The sequence below is a fragment of the Oncorhynchus nerka genome, linkage group LG20, assembly GCF_034236695.1.
Source record: "Oncorhynchus nerka isolate Pitt River linkage group LG20, Oner_Uvic_2.0, whole genome shotgun sequence".
Classification (NCBI taxonomy): Eukaryota; Metazoa; Chordata; class Actinopteri; order Salmoniformes; family Salmonidae; genus Oncorhynchus; species Oncorhynchus nerka.
In genome coordinates, this window is record NC_088415.1 from 23,749,113 (window position 1) to 23,765,085 (window position 15,973).

Consider the following 15,973-nt stretch of genomic DNA (forward strand, 5'->3'; position numbering starts at 1 on the left):
AACAAGTGACATCAATAAGGGATCATAGCTTTCACCTGGATTCACCTGATCAGTCTTTGTCATGGAGAGAGCAGGTGTTCCTGATGTTTTCTGTTTAGTATTTGAGAGGTCTATTATGGTGACCTAATTTCACAACATCAAAAGCTACTATACAGCAAACACTACATTTTGCTTGAGCACAGTAATCAACAAATGCAGGACAGTTATTCATATTTTCTATAATTCTTTATTTTTTCAGCTTTTTCTTTTTTTATAACATGACAATCGTGCTTTATCATATGACACCATTTAAATACATATCATGTTTATATTTTGTTGTACATTAGGCAGTGAGACTGTTAAAAATATACAAAACAATATCATTTTTTACTAGACATAGTTTCTATTTTTAATATAATCGTCAATGTCTTCATTGTCATCACCATTTTGTATATTTCTGTAAGATATGTGCTTTAGTTTCTGTGAAAACATTATTGCAGAAAACAGCAACTCCTTTCGAATTTTTTTCAACATTTAGACAATAACTTCCAATGTATTACAAACATTCACAGTTACATGTTTTACACAGTACAGTTTTACAACAAGGTTCCAGAGAAAACTGTGGTAGAGTAACTTTATACAAAAGTGACAGGACATGAACTGTAGCCATTTCACATTTTCACTTAGTTGTTTTGCTTTTCAAAGTAAACTTGTTTTGTTGGACCAAATGCTTTTCACTATAGCTGCCATAGAAGCAAACTAGCATTGTCTTAACATGCCATGGCAAAAGTTAAAGCTTTGTGCTTTTCAATAGTAAAGCAAAGACAACGAAAAGACAATTAGAAACAGACCACTCTTCTACTGGCCTGCACCTATACATCTACATATGTATTGCTGAATACATACTGATCAAACTATAATTGATCATTACACATAAGAGTGAACAAAAAAGGACTATCTTTAAACATAGAGTTGGTCCAATATTGTTTTCTAGCATACAAAGTGATTTTCTGGAGATCAGCCGAGTCATGCAAACAGACTATGGCTTGGCATAAATTGGTTGATAACTGGCTCAAAGCCTTCTCTGTTCTCGTTTTGGATCTTTCAGGAGACATTTTGGAATTTTATCTGATGTACTGAGGAAAGCATGCAAAAAAGTAAACAGGATTGACTGTCAGCATTAAGGGATAGTCAATGTTTGTAAATCACTTTTCTATACCCTGTGCTTTTGCATTTTATGTACGTTTTTGATACCCTGTGCTTCGCAAACTGAACACTGCATGGCATAGATAGTTCTTGCTTTCGTCTGCCTACAATTTTGGTCCTCGGTCACAACACTGATAGTAGAAAACATCCTAAAAATAATTCAAAAAATGTTTCAATCACATAAAAGTTTTAAAAAAATACAAAAAATGGTGATAAAATAACAGTCTCTCTCACACAGAAAATATTTTGCAACATTAATACTGGATAAATCCAGGGTTCATAGACTTTAAACTTCTTATTGGCATTGTGCTTCTTCATCAGAGTTCCCTCATTGCCATGTGGCCTGTAATCAGCCCCACAGAGTGCAAGTAAGGCTTAGTAAACAACCACAATAATTTGACCCCGACCATTTTGTTCACCAGAACTTCATCTCTACTATAGTCACACTGTATTTACTTGGTTCATGAAGATATTCAACAAATTGCTATTCTACATTTTCAATCGTTTTTTTTCTCTCACAGTATTACACAGTATGCTTACTTATTTTTTTTTACCCAGATTACAGTAGATTTTGTGAACACTAACAGTCTTTGATTTTTGTATTTGTAATGCATACCAATAAAAAAAACATCAGTGTGTTGGCTTTACAAATGCAGAAAAATTAAACATGATTTTTAAATCCGGTTTGATCAGATATTGCCCATGGAGGTAGGTGAATCAATTAAAATCTTGGAAGTCCTTGGTAATGTTCGACGTTGACTGCACTTTCTCCATGAGGGTTCTGCCTTGTCTAGACATTGGCCTCTGCGTTGGTTAGGTTGGTTGAGTTGGTTGAGCTCGCTATATTGAGTGGTGGGATGGCTGGCTCAGTTGGTGTTGCGCTAACTGGATTGGGTGGTGGGCTGGTAGGGCTGGTTGGGTTGGCTGGAGTGATAGGGACGGTAGGGACGGTAGGGACGGTTGGGACGGTCAGACTGGTTGGGTTCACAGGGCTAGCCAGAGTAACTGGAATGCCTGGAGGTGTTGGGCTGGCCGGGGCTGCAGCAACCGGGCTTGTAGCAGTTGGGTTGGCAGGACTAGCTGGGTTGCCAGAACTAACCGGGTTGCCAGAACTAGCTGGGTTGCCAGGGCTTGCTGGGTTGGCAGGGCTAACTGGGTTGGCCGGGTTAGAAGGACTAGCTATGTTGGTCTCCGCAACCACTGCCTCAGGCCCATTCTCCTGTGGCCGTCGAACCACTGCAGGCGGTTGAAACATTATCTGCAGGCGCTGAGAAAAATTCACAACAAAATGAGTGCAACTCTAACATGTCCAGAGAGGAGAACCTGACTGAAATTATATTTTTACTAGTTCTTAAACATGTTTGTTTTTTATCATTAAGGTTACATATCAATCATCACCAAATTGAATTGATTCTCTTGCACTTAGAGAAACGGGAGAACTATATCATAATCATTATCGTGTCACTTACCTCTTTCCAGGTGCCCTTGAGTCCGAGATACATGTAGACCATGTAACCGGGAATGAGGACCATGGAGGACAGAGCCATGAGCCAGCCCACTCCCTGGCCCCAGGCGGGGAACACGTAGTTGTTCAAGGTGAGAGGAACCATTTGGACTGCACTGAACAGGAACACCCCCTGTGGGAGACATGGTACGATCCTTATTAATCCCGACACCACAGCTTCTTAGGCACTTTCTGTCTCTGTCTCAGAATTGCTTGAGGCAGGTCAGTGACTGATTGATTTATTTTATTTGACAGTAAAAAATAATAGATATATACACACAGTACAAAGCTTCTTTTTTTTTTACGTGACCAGGATTGCACAATATAGTTGGCCGTTATTTCCATTGTGGTCCCTATTATCATTATTGATGTTATTGGTTATTTTCATTTTTCATGTCATGATGTTTTATTGGATGTGTATGGTTGTACTACTTACAGCCACGATGAGAGGAGTGAAACAGACCCAGCACAGCTTCCACCATATACAGGGCTTGTAGCCAATCATCTCCTGGATGTTGTCATAGAACTTGTTCACACCTGTGAGCCAAATGAATGCATGATCAAAGTATTCAAATGCAATTTCTTCCAATTTACCGCTAGTCTGCCGTGAATTGTGATGAGGAAGGAGAGTTGGTGTAGTGTAGGACACGTTAGCAGAGTTGAAGTTGGACTGATGTCTTTGGACAGGTGTGAGGTTATTCTATCATTCAACTGTACCTAGACCATCTAGTTCATTCATTGTTCATCCCCTCACTTTAGGAACAGAGAGAAAACGCTTTAATTTCTTTTTCACAAATCTTACCTGAGGATATATCACTGTAACAGGTCATTTTGTCATGTTGAAATAGGGTGTTTCTGATGTATACTATTCACTGCAATAATGTAGCTACTGTGTGTATTTGATGTTGCCTAGAGACTCTACCTACCATAGAACCAGGATATGGAGATGCACTCAAAGAAGACCAGGAAGAGCAGGCACATCCCACTGGCAGAGTAGTAGTCGAAGAGCTTGAACACGTACAGGCCTCCCTAGTGACACAACACAGATGGATGAGTCATAGTACCAAAAGAACCCATATGCAGTGGTCTGTGGTCTCTACATTATATCAATGTCCTTATCTCAGATGGAAAAATGAGTGTTGGGATCCGATTTCAACAGCATGTGTAATCAAATAAACAGAATGGTCTAAACAAATTTTTTTTTTCTATAAATTAAATTAAACCGCAATAGTGTTATCCAATGTAATTCACATTTTCTATCAACTACTGTATCATTGAGCTTGGAGGTTTAACTGGTCAATGGCATTAGTGGAATTGACACAGTGACGTGAGAGAGAGAGAGAGAGAGAGAGAGAGAGAGAGAGAGAGAAAGAGAGAGAGAGAGAGAGAGAAAGAGAGAGAGAGAGAGAGAGAGAGAGAAAGAGAGAGAGAGAGAGAGAGAAAGAGAGAGAGAGAGAGAGAGAGAGAGAGAGAGAGAGAGAAAGAGAGAGAGAGAGAGAGCGAGAGAGAGAGAGAGAGAGAGATGTTATGTGGTGTGCTGTGATGTGCTGTACCTGTGTGATGTTGGACAGGCCGATCAGGTAGGAGACCAGGCAGACAGCAGCGATGAAGAGCTCCCTCCTGCCCCTCAGTGCCCTGGGAAACTCATCCACCAGAGCTGTTATAAAGCCCTCCACTGTGCAGAACTACAAACACACACAAAATGGGGGACACTCAGCTAAAAAGGGGAGATATTTACAGTACTTTCCTTAGTATCTATGCAAGGCATCACTTCATGTTTAATCTATAATTGATAATCTTGTTCCTATTTGTAATTTCTTTCACAATAAATACATTTTTATCAACTGCATAATTTGTTAAATTGTTATTTATTTATTTTTTTACTAAAAAATAACCAAAAAAGTGCACTGGTAATTGGAAATTACAGGGACATGGATCCCTAGAAGGATAGTATCACTGTTGTACATTCATTTTACTGATTGGGCAAATATACATTTGTTTATTTATAACATGGTGGTCCATGTATGGTATGATAACCATGTAACCAAGATGACGGATATTCATGGATTATATTGAATTAATTCAGATCATGGAAAGCATACATTGTAATAGCCAACATATTATCCAACTAACTATATAAAAAAAATATATATATACATTTAATTTTGTAAATATATACATGGACCACCATGTTATATATATATACAGTGTTATATATATATACAGTGCATCCCACCCACTTGGCATTCTCTCAACCAGCTTCATGAGGTAGTCATTGAGAGAATGCCAAGAGTGTGCAAAGCTGTCATCAAGGCAAAGGGTAGCTATTTGAAGAATCTGAAATATAAAATATATTTAGATTTGTTTAACACTTTTTTTGTTACTACATGATTCCACATGTGTTATTTCATAGTCTTCACTATTATTCTACAATGTAGAAAATAGTAGAAATAAAGAAATCCCTTCGATCAGGTTCAAGTCAGGCTCTGGCTGTACCACTCAAGGACATTCAGAGACTTGTCCTGAAGCCAGTCCAGCATTGTCTTGTCTGTGTGCTTAGGGTCGTTGTCCTGTTAGAAGGTGAACCTTCACCCCAGTCTGAGGTTCTGAATGCCCTGGAGTAGGTTTTCCTCAAGGATCTCTCTGTACTTTCCTCTGTTCATCTTTCCCTCGAACCGGACTAGTCTCCCAGTCCCTGCCACTGAGAAACATCCCCACAGCATTATGCTGCCACCACCATGTTTCACTGTAGGGATGGTATTGGGCAGGTGATGAGCGGATTCTGGTTTCCTCCAGATGTGACGCTTGGCATTCAGGCCAAAGAGTTCAATCTTGGTTTCATCAGACCGGGAGAATCTTGTTTCTCATGTCTGAGAGTCCTTTAGTTGCCTTTTGGCAAACTCCAAGTGGGCTGTCATGTGCCTTTTACTGAGGAGGCTTCCGTCTCGCCACTCTACCATAAAGGCCTGATTGGTGGAGTGCTGAAGAGATAGTTGTCCTTCTGGAAGGTTCTCCCATCTCCAAAGAGGAACTCTGTAGCTCTGTCAGAGTGACCATCAGGTTTTTGGTCACCTCCCTGACCAAGGCCCTTCTCCCCCGATTGCTCAGTTTGGCCAGCTCTAGGAAGAGTCCTGGTGGTTCCAACCTTCTTCCATTTAAGAATGATGGAGGCCACTGTGTTCTTGGGGACCTTCAGCGCTGCAGAATTGTTTTGGTACCCTTCCCCAGATCTGTGCCTCGATTCAATTCTGTCATCGGAGCTCTACGGACAATTCCTTAAACCTCATGGCTTGGTTTTTGCTCTGACATGCTTTGGGATCTTATATAGACACGTGTGTGCCTTCCCAAATCATGTCCAATCAATTGAATTTACCACAGGTGGACTCTAATCAAGTTGTAGAAACATGTCTAGGATGATCAATGGAAATAGAATGCACCTGAGCTCAATTTCGAGTCTCATAGCAAAGGGTCTGAATATTTATGTAAATTAAGTATTTCTGATATTTATTTTGAATTAATTTGCAAAAAATAATTAAAAGCCTGTTTTCACTTTGCCCTTGTGGGGCAAAATGTAACAAAGTGTGGAAAAAGTCAAGAGGTCTGAGTACACTATCTTTTAATTTCACCTTGATTTAACTTGGCAAGTCAGCTAAGAACAAATTCTTATTTACATTTATGGCCTACCTGCCTTTTTCAGGGGCAGAATGACAGATTTTTACCCTGTCAGATCAGGGATTCGATCTAGCAACCTTTCGGTTACTGGCCCAACGCGCTAACCACTAGGCTACCTGCCGCCCCATGACCAAAAGTATGTGTACACCTGCTGAACATCTCACTCCAAAATCATGGGCATTAATATGGAGTTGGTTCCCCCTTTGCTGCTATAACAGCCTCCAATCTTCTGAGAAGGCATTCCGCTAAATGTTGGAACATTGCTGCATGGATTTACTTCCATTCAGCCACAAGAGCAATTTAAGGTCGGGCACTAATGTTGGGTGATTAGGCATGGTTCACCGTCGGCATTCCAATTCATCCCAAAAGTGTTCGATGGGGCTCTGTGCTGGGCAGTCAAGTTCTTCCACACCGATCTCGAAAAAACTTTTCTGTATTGACATCACTTTGTGCACGAGGGCATTCCCATGCTGAAACAGGAAAGAGCCTTCCCCAAACCTTTGCCACAAAGTTGGAAGCACACAATCGTCTATAATGTCATTGTATGCTGTAGAGTTAAAATTTCCCTTCATTGGAACTGAGGGGCCTAGCCTGAACCATGAAAAACAGTCCCAGACCATTATTCCTCCTCCACCAAACTTTACAGTTGGCACTATGCATTCGGGCAGGTAGTATTCTGGCATCTGGCAAACCCAGATTCGTCCATCAGACTGCAAGATGGTGAAGCATGATTCATCACTCCAGAAAACAAGTTTCCACTGCTCCAGAGTTCAATGGCGGTGAGCTTTACACCACTACAGCCGACGCTTGGCATTGCGCATGGTGATCTTAGGCTTGTGTGCAGCTGCTCGGCCATGGACACCCATTTCATGAAGCTCCTGGCAAACAGTTATTCAATCAATCAAATGTATTTATAAAGCCCTTTTTACATCAGCTGATGTCACAAAGTGCTATACAGAAACCCAGCCTAAAATTCCAAACAGCAAGCAATGCAGATGTAGAAGCACGGTGGCTAGGAAAAACTCCCTAGAAAGGCAGGAACCTAGGAAGAAACCTAGAGAGGAACCAGGCTCTGAGGGGTGGCCAGTCCTCTTTTGGCTGTGCCGGGTAGAGATTATAACAGTACATGGCCAAGTTCTTCAAACTTACTTATTGTGCTGAGGTGGCTTCCAGAGGCAGTTTGGAACTTGGTAGTGAGTGTTGCAACCGAGGAAAGACTACTTTTATTCACTACAAGCTTCAGCACTCTGTGGTTCTGTTCTGTGAGCATGTGTGGCCTACCACTGCACGGCTGAGCCGTTGTTGCTCCTAGACATTTCCAGGTCACAATAACAGCACTTACAGTTGACCGGGGCAGCTCTAGCAGGGCAGACATTTGACAAACTGACTTGTCGGAAAGGTGGCATTCTATGACGATACCACATTGAAGATCACTGAGCTCTTCAGTAAGGCCATTTTACTGCCAATGTTTGTCTATGGAGATTGCATGGCTGTGTGCTCGATTTTATACACATGCCAGCAACGGGTGTGGCTGAAATAGCCTAATCCACTAATTGGAAGGGGTGTCCACATACTTTTGTATATATAGTGTATTTCCATTTGTTTTTAAGCACTAGCAACCCCATTTTGGCAGCGACCTCGAAAATATAACTGTAACATGTCAAATAGCCATTTATCTTGTTGAACCATTACATTTCCATTACAAAAATAGTCAGAGCGCAAGTGTGCAATGTTATGATTGATCTGTTTTGTGTAAACGGGAGTAGCAGCATTTAGCATAATTGCTAGCAGACTCAGTGGCCTTAGAGTTAGGCTACCCAAATATCATACACAAGCTGAAAGCATGAGAACAGAGCACCCGGGGGCAGAGAGAGAGGTGATATAGTTGCATTAAAAGGAGTTGACAGTAAAAGTCAAGGCTCAGCTACAGTGTATCTGTCCACTAGGGAAAAAAATATATTAGCCAGTGTGCTTCTCCCGTGGAGAGACCAGAGAAAACCAGTGTCATATATACCTGTGCTAACACATTTAGGTCAGAACCTAAGTAGCCTGGTCCCAGATCTGTAGGTGCTTTAGCCAGCTCCCCTGACAAGGCATGACAACAATAGTGAGAGGATTGGGCTAAAGCCCCAACAGATCTGGGAGCAGTCAATGAAAACAGCCTTACCTGACTGTCAATCCCCAGCATCAGCAGCATGGAGAAGAACAGGATAGCCCAGAGAGGAGAAATAGGCAGCTGGGTCACAGCCTCGGGGTATGCCAGAAAAGCCAGGCCTGGACCTGCATACCAAACACACAACACACCACATTAGCTCTCTGTTCTCCGGGCTACATTTCTCTGTGTGGATTGAGGCAGTGAGCAGGAGTCAGAATAGACAACATTACTCCCCTATTGTGCTCTGAGGGAGCATTGAGTTTACCTGAAGCTGCGACTTCTTGTATTGGTCTGTTAGTCACATTCGCCATGAAGCCCACAATAGAGAAGATGACCAGGCCCGCAAACATGCTGGTGAAGGAGTTGATGCAGCACACTATGATAGAGTCTCTGGGGAAAGGAAACATGAAAACGTCCTGTTGTCAGAGCTTAAGGTGATCTGTGATCTCTTTTGTAACATCATCATGGATTCCTAAAAAGGCCCTTCTCAGGAGAGAGAGAGCTTATTCCTTATTATTTCTGAGTGGAAAACATATCCCCGCTTAGTAACATATTTATATTGGCCGCATAAGGTGTGCACTGAGATTGTAAAAATATGTGCAATTTACTTTTTGTATAGCATTCCAATGGGGAACAATGTTATTTTTTCCAAAGAAATGTAATGTCACAGTAATACCTAAATATTAAATAATGCAATGTCCATTTCTAATGAATGTCAAGCCCCTATTTGAGTTTTCCAAAATCAATCCTTATTTACAAACCTAATTGCATCATATAAAGTGTGGCCTGTAGCTAAATAATATTGGGTCGCTAATAAACAACAAGTGAATTGAAATAAACGCAAGCTGAGTCTGCATCATTGTATAACTGATGAGCAATTTGTGTGACCTAGAACCATGGATGTGCTGTTTGGGGAAGAGGTTGTGAAATTGTTGGCTAATTTTATTTGATGTATACTACCACATCCAAAGCCATATGAAGGGCCCCATATGAGACTGAATTATAGCATACCGAACAAAAATATGAACACAACATGTAAAGGTGTTGTTCCCATGTTTCAAGAGTTGAAATAAAAGATCCAGAAATGTTCCATATGCACAAAAAGCTTATTTCTCTCAAATGTTGTGCACAAATTTGTTTACATCCCTGTTAGTGAGCATTTCTCATTTGTCAAGATAATACATCCACCTGACAGGTGTGGCATATCAAGAAGTTGATTAAACAGCATGATCATTACCCAGGTGCACCTTGTGCTGGGGACAATAAAAGGCCATGTTTAACCACACCAGCCCAGGACCTCCACAGCCGACTTCTTCCCCTGTGGGATCGTCTGAGACCAACCACTCAGACAACCGATGAAACTGAAAAGTATTTCTGTCTATAATAAAGCCCTTTTGTGGGAAAACTCATGATTGGCTGGGCCTGGCTCCCCAGTGGGTGAGCCTATGCCCTCACAGGCCCACACATGGCTGTGCCCCTGCCCAGTCATGTGAAATCCATTTAAATTGACTGATTTCCTTATATGAACTGCAACTCAGTAAAATAATGACATTTATATTTTTGTTCAGTATACTTTATCGATTGTAATAACATTGATTTAGGCTTCTCATTGTACATGGCTGATAGTAAGGTCCACTTTACAGTCACATTTACTGTTAAGGTATACTGGTCGAATTGTTGCCTTTTCAGGTCTTGTCTGATACATTATATTTCCATTTAATAGAAGTCTACCTCCATCTTACCTGTAAACATTATTATTAAAAGGGTTATAGCTGCCAAGAGCTATCAGTGAGCCCAGTCCCAAACCGTAGGAGAAAAATATCTGAGTGGCAGCATCCAGCCATACCTGACAAGGGGAGAGAACCATTTAGCTGTTTGACAAAGGGGCTGAAAATGAATGACTCCCATACAGGTATTTGTCTTACAAAGAATGATAAATTCATTCAGTACCTCAGATTCTTTTAGTTTTTCAAAGTTAGGGGTGATATAGAAGAGAATTCCATCCATAGCTCCAGGTAGAGTCACTCCACGGCAGAACAGAATGAAAAGCATGAAATAGGGGTACGTGGCCGAGAAGTACACAACCTAGAAAGTCAAATAAATGAGTCACCATCAGCTGGAAATTAATGCATGTTAACACTGTCAAGTGCAGATGCGCTATACGCCATTGAATTAACACATTTGCAATTCAGTCTCTTCTTAAACAAAGGCCTTTTCTTTAGAGAGGAATACCAATGGATTTATTGTCCTCCAATCTCTCGCACAGAGAACAGAAAAAAAGAGAAGAAAATAAATAACAGAAATCCAGTCAAGAAATGTTGTGGTTTTGTGACCACAACAAATGTTATTTTCTATGATCACATGACACATTCGATTTCCAAATCGTAGCAACACCAGGGAGTAACATTGTTCCAACTGAGGGAGAGAGAAATGGGAAACAAACTGATTTTAGAGGGCTTGTTCACTCCTCCTCCTCATCATCAAATTTCTCCCCAATTTTCTGTATCAGTAGAATTGGAATTAGAGAAGGGCCCATGAGCCTGAATATGATTACTGAACATGAGGGTTTGATGTCTCTCCTCTCATTCTAAAAGTCTATCTGGGCAATAGTCAGTGCAATATAAATGATTAATTAAGGTGATATGACAACGATTAATATTGCATCACTGTCACACATTGGATGACAGAGAGCTTTTGCATACACCTAAATCAGCCATGAGAAACCAATCTCTTACCTTGCCAGTCCAGCTCACCCCTTTCCAGATACAGAAGTACACTAGGACCCAAGCGATGGCCAGTGTTATTGCCAGTGGAGCTCGGATCTGCCCTGGTTTTTCCAAGCCATCGGTCATTTGATGCATGTTGCGCCTATAAGATCAGAGAGAGTAACAATAAGACTATTATACAGACTGGGAGAATGCTTTGCAGCAAAGGAAATGTCCTTTTATACTTCTCAAGCAGCCATGCAGGGTACTGTAATGCTGAGCTGAAGCAAACATTTTTTTTAAAGCAGCTAGTGTCTTACTCCCAAAACTCCATCACCGCGCTGGTAAGATTGGTGTTATCAACTATACTGTAGTTTGAGTAACACTTTTCTGTGTTCCATGGATTGCCACATGAGCTCCATGGAAGTTCCTGAAAAACAGAAGGATAACGTAAAAAACGGAAGGGTAATGTATGCTTTCCTCCTTGACACAATGAGAAATCTCACATGGCATCAACAAGCATGTTACAATCCTCAGAGAGCATAGATCAAAGCTGGAACACATGTTTGTCTCATCCCCATGTGGTTTGTAGGAGGTAAAGGTGTGGTACTTACAGTGGTAAAGGAGTTGTAGGTGTTAAAGGTGTGGTACTTACAGTGGTAAAGGAGTTGTAGGTGGTAAAGGTGTGGTACTTACTGTGGTAAAGGAGTTGTAGGAGGTAAAGGTGTGGTACTTACTGTGGTAAAGGAGTTGTAGGTGGTAAAGGTGTGGTACTTACAGTGGTAAAGGAGTTGTTGGTGGTAAAGGTGTGGTACTTACTGTGGTAAAGGAGTTGTAGGTGGTAAAGGTGTGGTACTTACAGTGGTAAAGGAGTTGTAGGAGGTAAAGGTGTGGTACTTACTGTGGTAAAGGAGTTGTAGGAGGTAAAGGTGTGGTACTTACAGTGGTAAAGGAGTTGTAGGTGGTAAAGGTGTGGTACTTACAGTGGTAAAGGAGTTGTAGGTGGTAAAGGTGTGGTACTTACAGTGGTAAAGGAGTTGTAGGAGGTAAAGGTGTGGTACTTACAGTGGTAAAGGAGTTGTAGGAGGTAAAGGTGTGGTACTTACTGTGGTAAAGGAGTTGTAGGAGGTAAAGGTGTGGTACTTACAGTGGTAAAGGAGTTGTAGGTGGTAAAGGTGTGGTACTTACAGTGGTAAAGGAGTTGTTGGTGGTAAAGGTGTGGTACTTACAGTGGTAAAGGAGTTGTAGGTGGTGAAGGTGTGGTACTTACAGTAGTAAAGGAGTTGTAGGTGGTAAAGGTGTGGTACTTACAGTGGTAAAGGAGTTGTAGAGATAGTAAATGGCCCAGGCAATGATGACAATGTAATAAATGTTAAGCCAGAAGGCCAGGACAGCTGCTGCAAGGCCAACACCTATGAGATGGAAATTGATGACATTTTTTGTGCATGCTTCTAATGCTCCAACATATTCATAGAGACTTACAGAAGAACATAAAGATCGGTGCACAAGGGACCACCTGACTACTAGGAATTTGATTTGATACAAAACAAATGCTTTTAGACATACAGTAAGAGCATTGCATGAGTAGAATGTATACCTTTGAATACAGGAGCCAGTTTCCAGACTCCAAGCCCACCAATTGAGGTGTATTGACCAAGGGCCGTCTCCAGCAGGAACAGGGGCATCCCAGCAAATATGAGTGTCAAAAAATAGGGGATCAAGAAGGCTCCTGCATAGACACAAGTAAATCAAACCAAATATAAATGTTCCAAATAAAACGACACATAAGCAATTGAATGTTACTTACACTGTGGAAGCTAATTCAATTAGGAAATGAAAAATGCGTGTCTGTGCTCTTACACAAGGGACATTGTGGTAATCACTTTTCATAATAATTAGGGTTCTCAATATTGACTAAGCACTTAGGCCTACTTAAGAGTAAAATAAGCTTATATGTAGGTGATATGACTTTTTAAAAATCGTGTTTACCTCCACCGTTTTTTCCACAGAGATATGGAAATCTCCATACGTTGCCCAGTCCAATTGCATAACCTACACACGACAGAAGGAAATCGAATCGCCCTCCCCATGTTTCTCTTTCGGGAAGATCCTTTTTGGTATTTTCCCCTTTCACGTCCAGTGACTTGGGTTTGTCATTAGTTGCCACTTCGTTAAGTTCTGTTACTTGTCCATCTGCTTTGGTGCCGTTGGTAGCCATGTCTTTCGATGTGTCAGTGGTCCTGGCCTTTGAAAGGGGAGCTTCAGCACCAGTCCACGCAGACAGCAGCTTCGCGGTTTTTGGCCAAAACCTCTGAACCAAATGTTTGAAAGCAGGTGAAGGCTATAGGGACAGTCTGTTGCCGTTAACCTGGAATCGGTGAATACAGTGATTGGTCGGTTTTTGTGTGCGCACTCAAATTGGGAAATTGATTAAACAACATGATTACGTTTACAATAAATTTGCTACAGAATGGGACTGTTCAATACACACCTTGGCTTTTGTAAATTACTGAAAATAAAATACATTTTGAAAGTTACATTTTTTCGATCGACTCCACTCTAGACACCAATAAACGTCTGACCAAATATATGCAATGCAGAGTCTAAAACACAAGAATGCTATAAAAAAGAACAATGGCACATTAATGATGGCACAGGACTTTTCCACCCATATAACAACGCATACGATAGGTTTGTACGTAGATTGTTTATTGGCTATGAAGCCTACCTCTCCCACCCACAATATTCTTACAATCAAACCAACACAATTGGCAAATGAATACAGTCCAATGTCGAGAATGCACATCACCGAATGCATCATTACTTGCAAAGAAAACAACTTTCAGACATTGTTATTATCCAAGCCACCGAGCTCACGCGCAAAACGCAACATCGCAACATAACATTCGACAATTACATATGCACATCCAATCTGAAAGAGCAACAATTACGCCGTGCAACTGACACATGCAGATACGCTTACTAATTACCTATGCACTACCTATGCACTGATTTAAGTAGACAGAAAAAACGACAGCAATATCTCAACCAAACTGGATCACAAATGCATTGGGGAGACAAAGGAATACCCAAAGCGTAAAGATTTACGCACCAGGCTGCACAAATGACATTCGAGGAATAGAGAACCAAACGCACTCCTATATGACAAAAACATGTACACAGTTATATGAACCATTCAATCAACCAGGAGAGCCGTCTATTCTGCATTTAATTGGCTATAAAACAAGGTGTATTTTCTTAATTACCTAAAGTCATTATGTCACGTTAAACTACGAGTTAAATCATCGTCTTGCTTGTTGCTTTATCCCTGACTATAAACGATTCACGTAATTGTCAAACCGGGAAACGCATTGGTAGGGAATTCACACACACATCAAATAATCTAATTTACTCACAATGAAGCTGCGCTCTCTGCCACCGAGGATGTGCTGTCTGCCACAAATCTCGAAACGAGGTATCCGTAGATTCCCTCTGAAGTTGTAAACTTCCAGTTTTACTTGGAACATAAAGATATTGTTTTTCCATTAAAAGACTTGGAACAAGCACCACAAGTGTCCTAGAGGAGAGCGCACACGTATCCCGCTGCCGGGAGCTGTCCAGCGGCGCGCGGTGCTGACGAGGTGGCTAAATCAACACGAGAAGCAGCCGCTTCGCGACTGTCTAACGTCAACAACCAGAAACGTTGGGGGGGAGCTCAATTCCCATCTACATAGCGTCAATGTCATCTGAAAGTCGACCCCCCTGTACACATCCAACACTGACATCGCGATGGAGCATGTTTTCTCAATATTTCATGACATTTTGTTTTCTCTGTTTTACTAATGGGCAAATTCTGACAAATTCTAAAGCAGTGGTCAGATTTAGTTGACTTGAGATTCACCACTAGGCTAACAAGCAAGGTTATCCAACGATATCGCACCTTTGAAGTGGAAGTGGACAATAACCTATTGACCACCTTATTTGACACTAAATTTACAATGTCACGATCTTCAAATTGAGGAAAATTCGAAAACACCTTATTCCCAGCCCCCAACCCCCAAATATGTCACCCCAACACAGCCCAACCCTACTCAAATGAACTGTAATCTCGGAGTGTAAAATGCAAACAGGTCGAGGGGAGTGTTTGCACGATAAGCATATTTGGAAGCTGAGGCCAGTCTGCGGATGTCTGCTTTCTGACAAGTGTGAAAAGCGAGCCCCGTCAATAAAGGGAGGGCTGTAATCGATTTAGCCTACCGTCTCCAGAAATGAACGGATGATGTAAGAGGAATAAACTTACCCTGTGAAGAATAATTTAACTCACAAATTGAAATAAATGTGTGGCTTCAAGCTGTACAATTGAAACTGCAAGACAATTTACAGATGTGGTTGTCGTAAACCTGAATACAGCAAAAGCCAAACGGAGTTTGAGATGAAGTATCTTCTTTTGAAATATTGTTTTGTAACCATAGAAATAAATAAGGCAAAAGGAAAACAACATTAGCCTCTATGGACTTCTTCACAAAAACAAGTTTTGACTTCAGTGGTAAGTCCTATATTACAATATTATTGTACCCTGATGCAGGTCAAGAATCAACTGCATTGAAAGTATTCCGAAAGAGGAAGAAAACTTTATCATCATACATAGATCAAGTTTTTTTATATACATATATATCAATATTTTTTCCCCATATCAGGTCAGTGAAAAAAGTTTTTGGGGTAAAATAGACACTGCATAATTGATGAGATTGT

General features: G+C 41.1%; 1 protein-coding gene across 2 annotated transcripts; it reads right to left on the bottom strand.

Moving 5' to 3' along the window:
- Positions 1-222: 222 nt before the first annotated feature.
- On the bottom strand, positions 223-14,885 carry LOC115102099 (sodium- and chloride-dependent GABA transporter 1-like). Of its 2 annotated transcripts, XM_029621679.2 has the most exons (15): positions 14,638-14,885; positions 13,211-13,589; positions 12,819-12,950; positions 12,533-12,633; positions 11,542-11,651; positions 11,252-11,384; positions 10,467-10,601; positions 10,259-10,362; positions 8,782-8,906; positions 8,529-8,641; positions 4,243-4,374; positions 3,616-3,718; positions 3,126-3,226; positions 2,655-2,822; positions 223-2,452 (listed from the first exon to the last, which is right to left on the bottom strand). In XM_029621679.2, the coding sequence occupies exons 2-15, from the start codon at positions 13,437-13,439 to the stop codon at positions 1,976-1,978; spliced, it is 2,163 nt and encodes a 720-aa protein (XP_029477539.1). In that variant the 5' UTR covers positions 13,440-13,589; positions 14,638-14,885; the 3' UTR covers positions 223-1,975. The 2 variants fall into 2 exon arrangements, with proteins under 2 accessions (XP_029477539.1, XP_029477540.1); XM_029621680.2 differs by lacking the exons at positions 12,533-12,633; positions 12,819-12,950; positions 13,211-13,589; positions 14,638-14,885 and adding an exon at positions 11,836-11,848.
- Between the last annotated feature and the right edge of the window lie 1,088 nt (positions 14,886-15,973).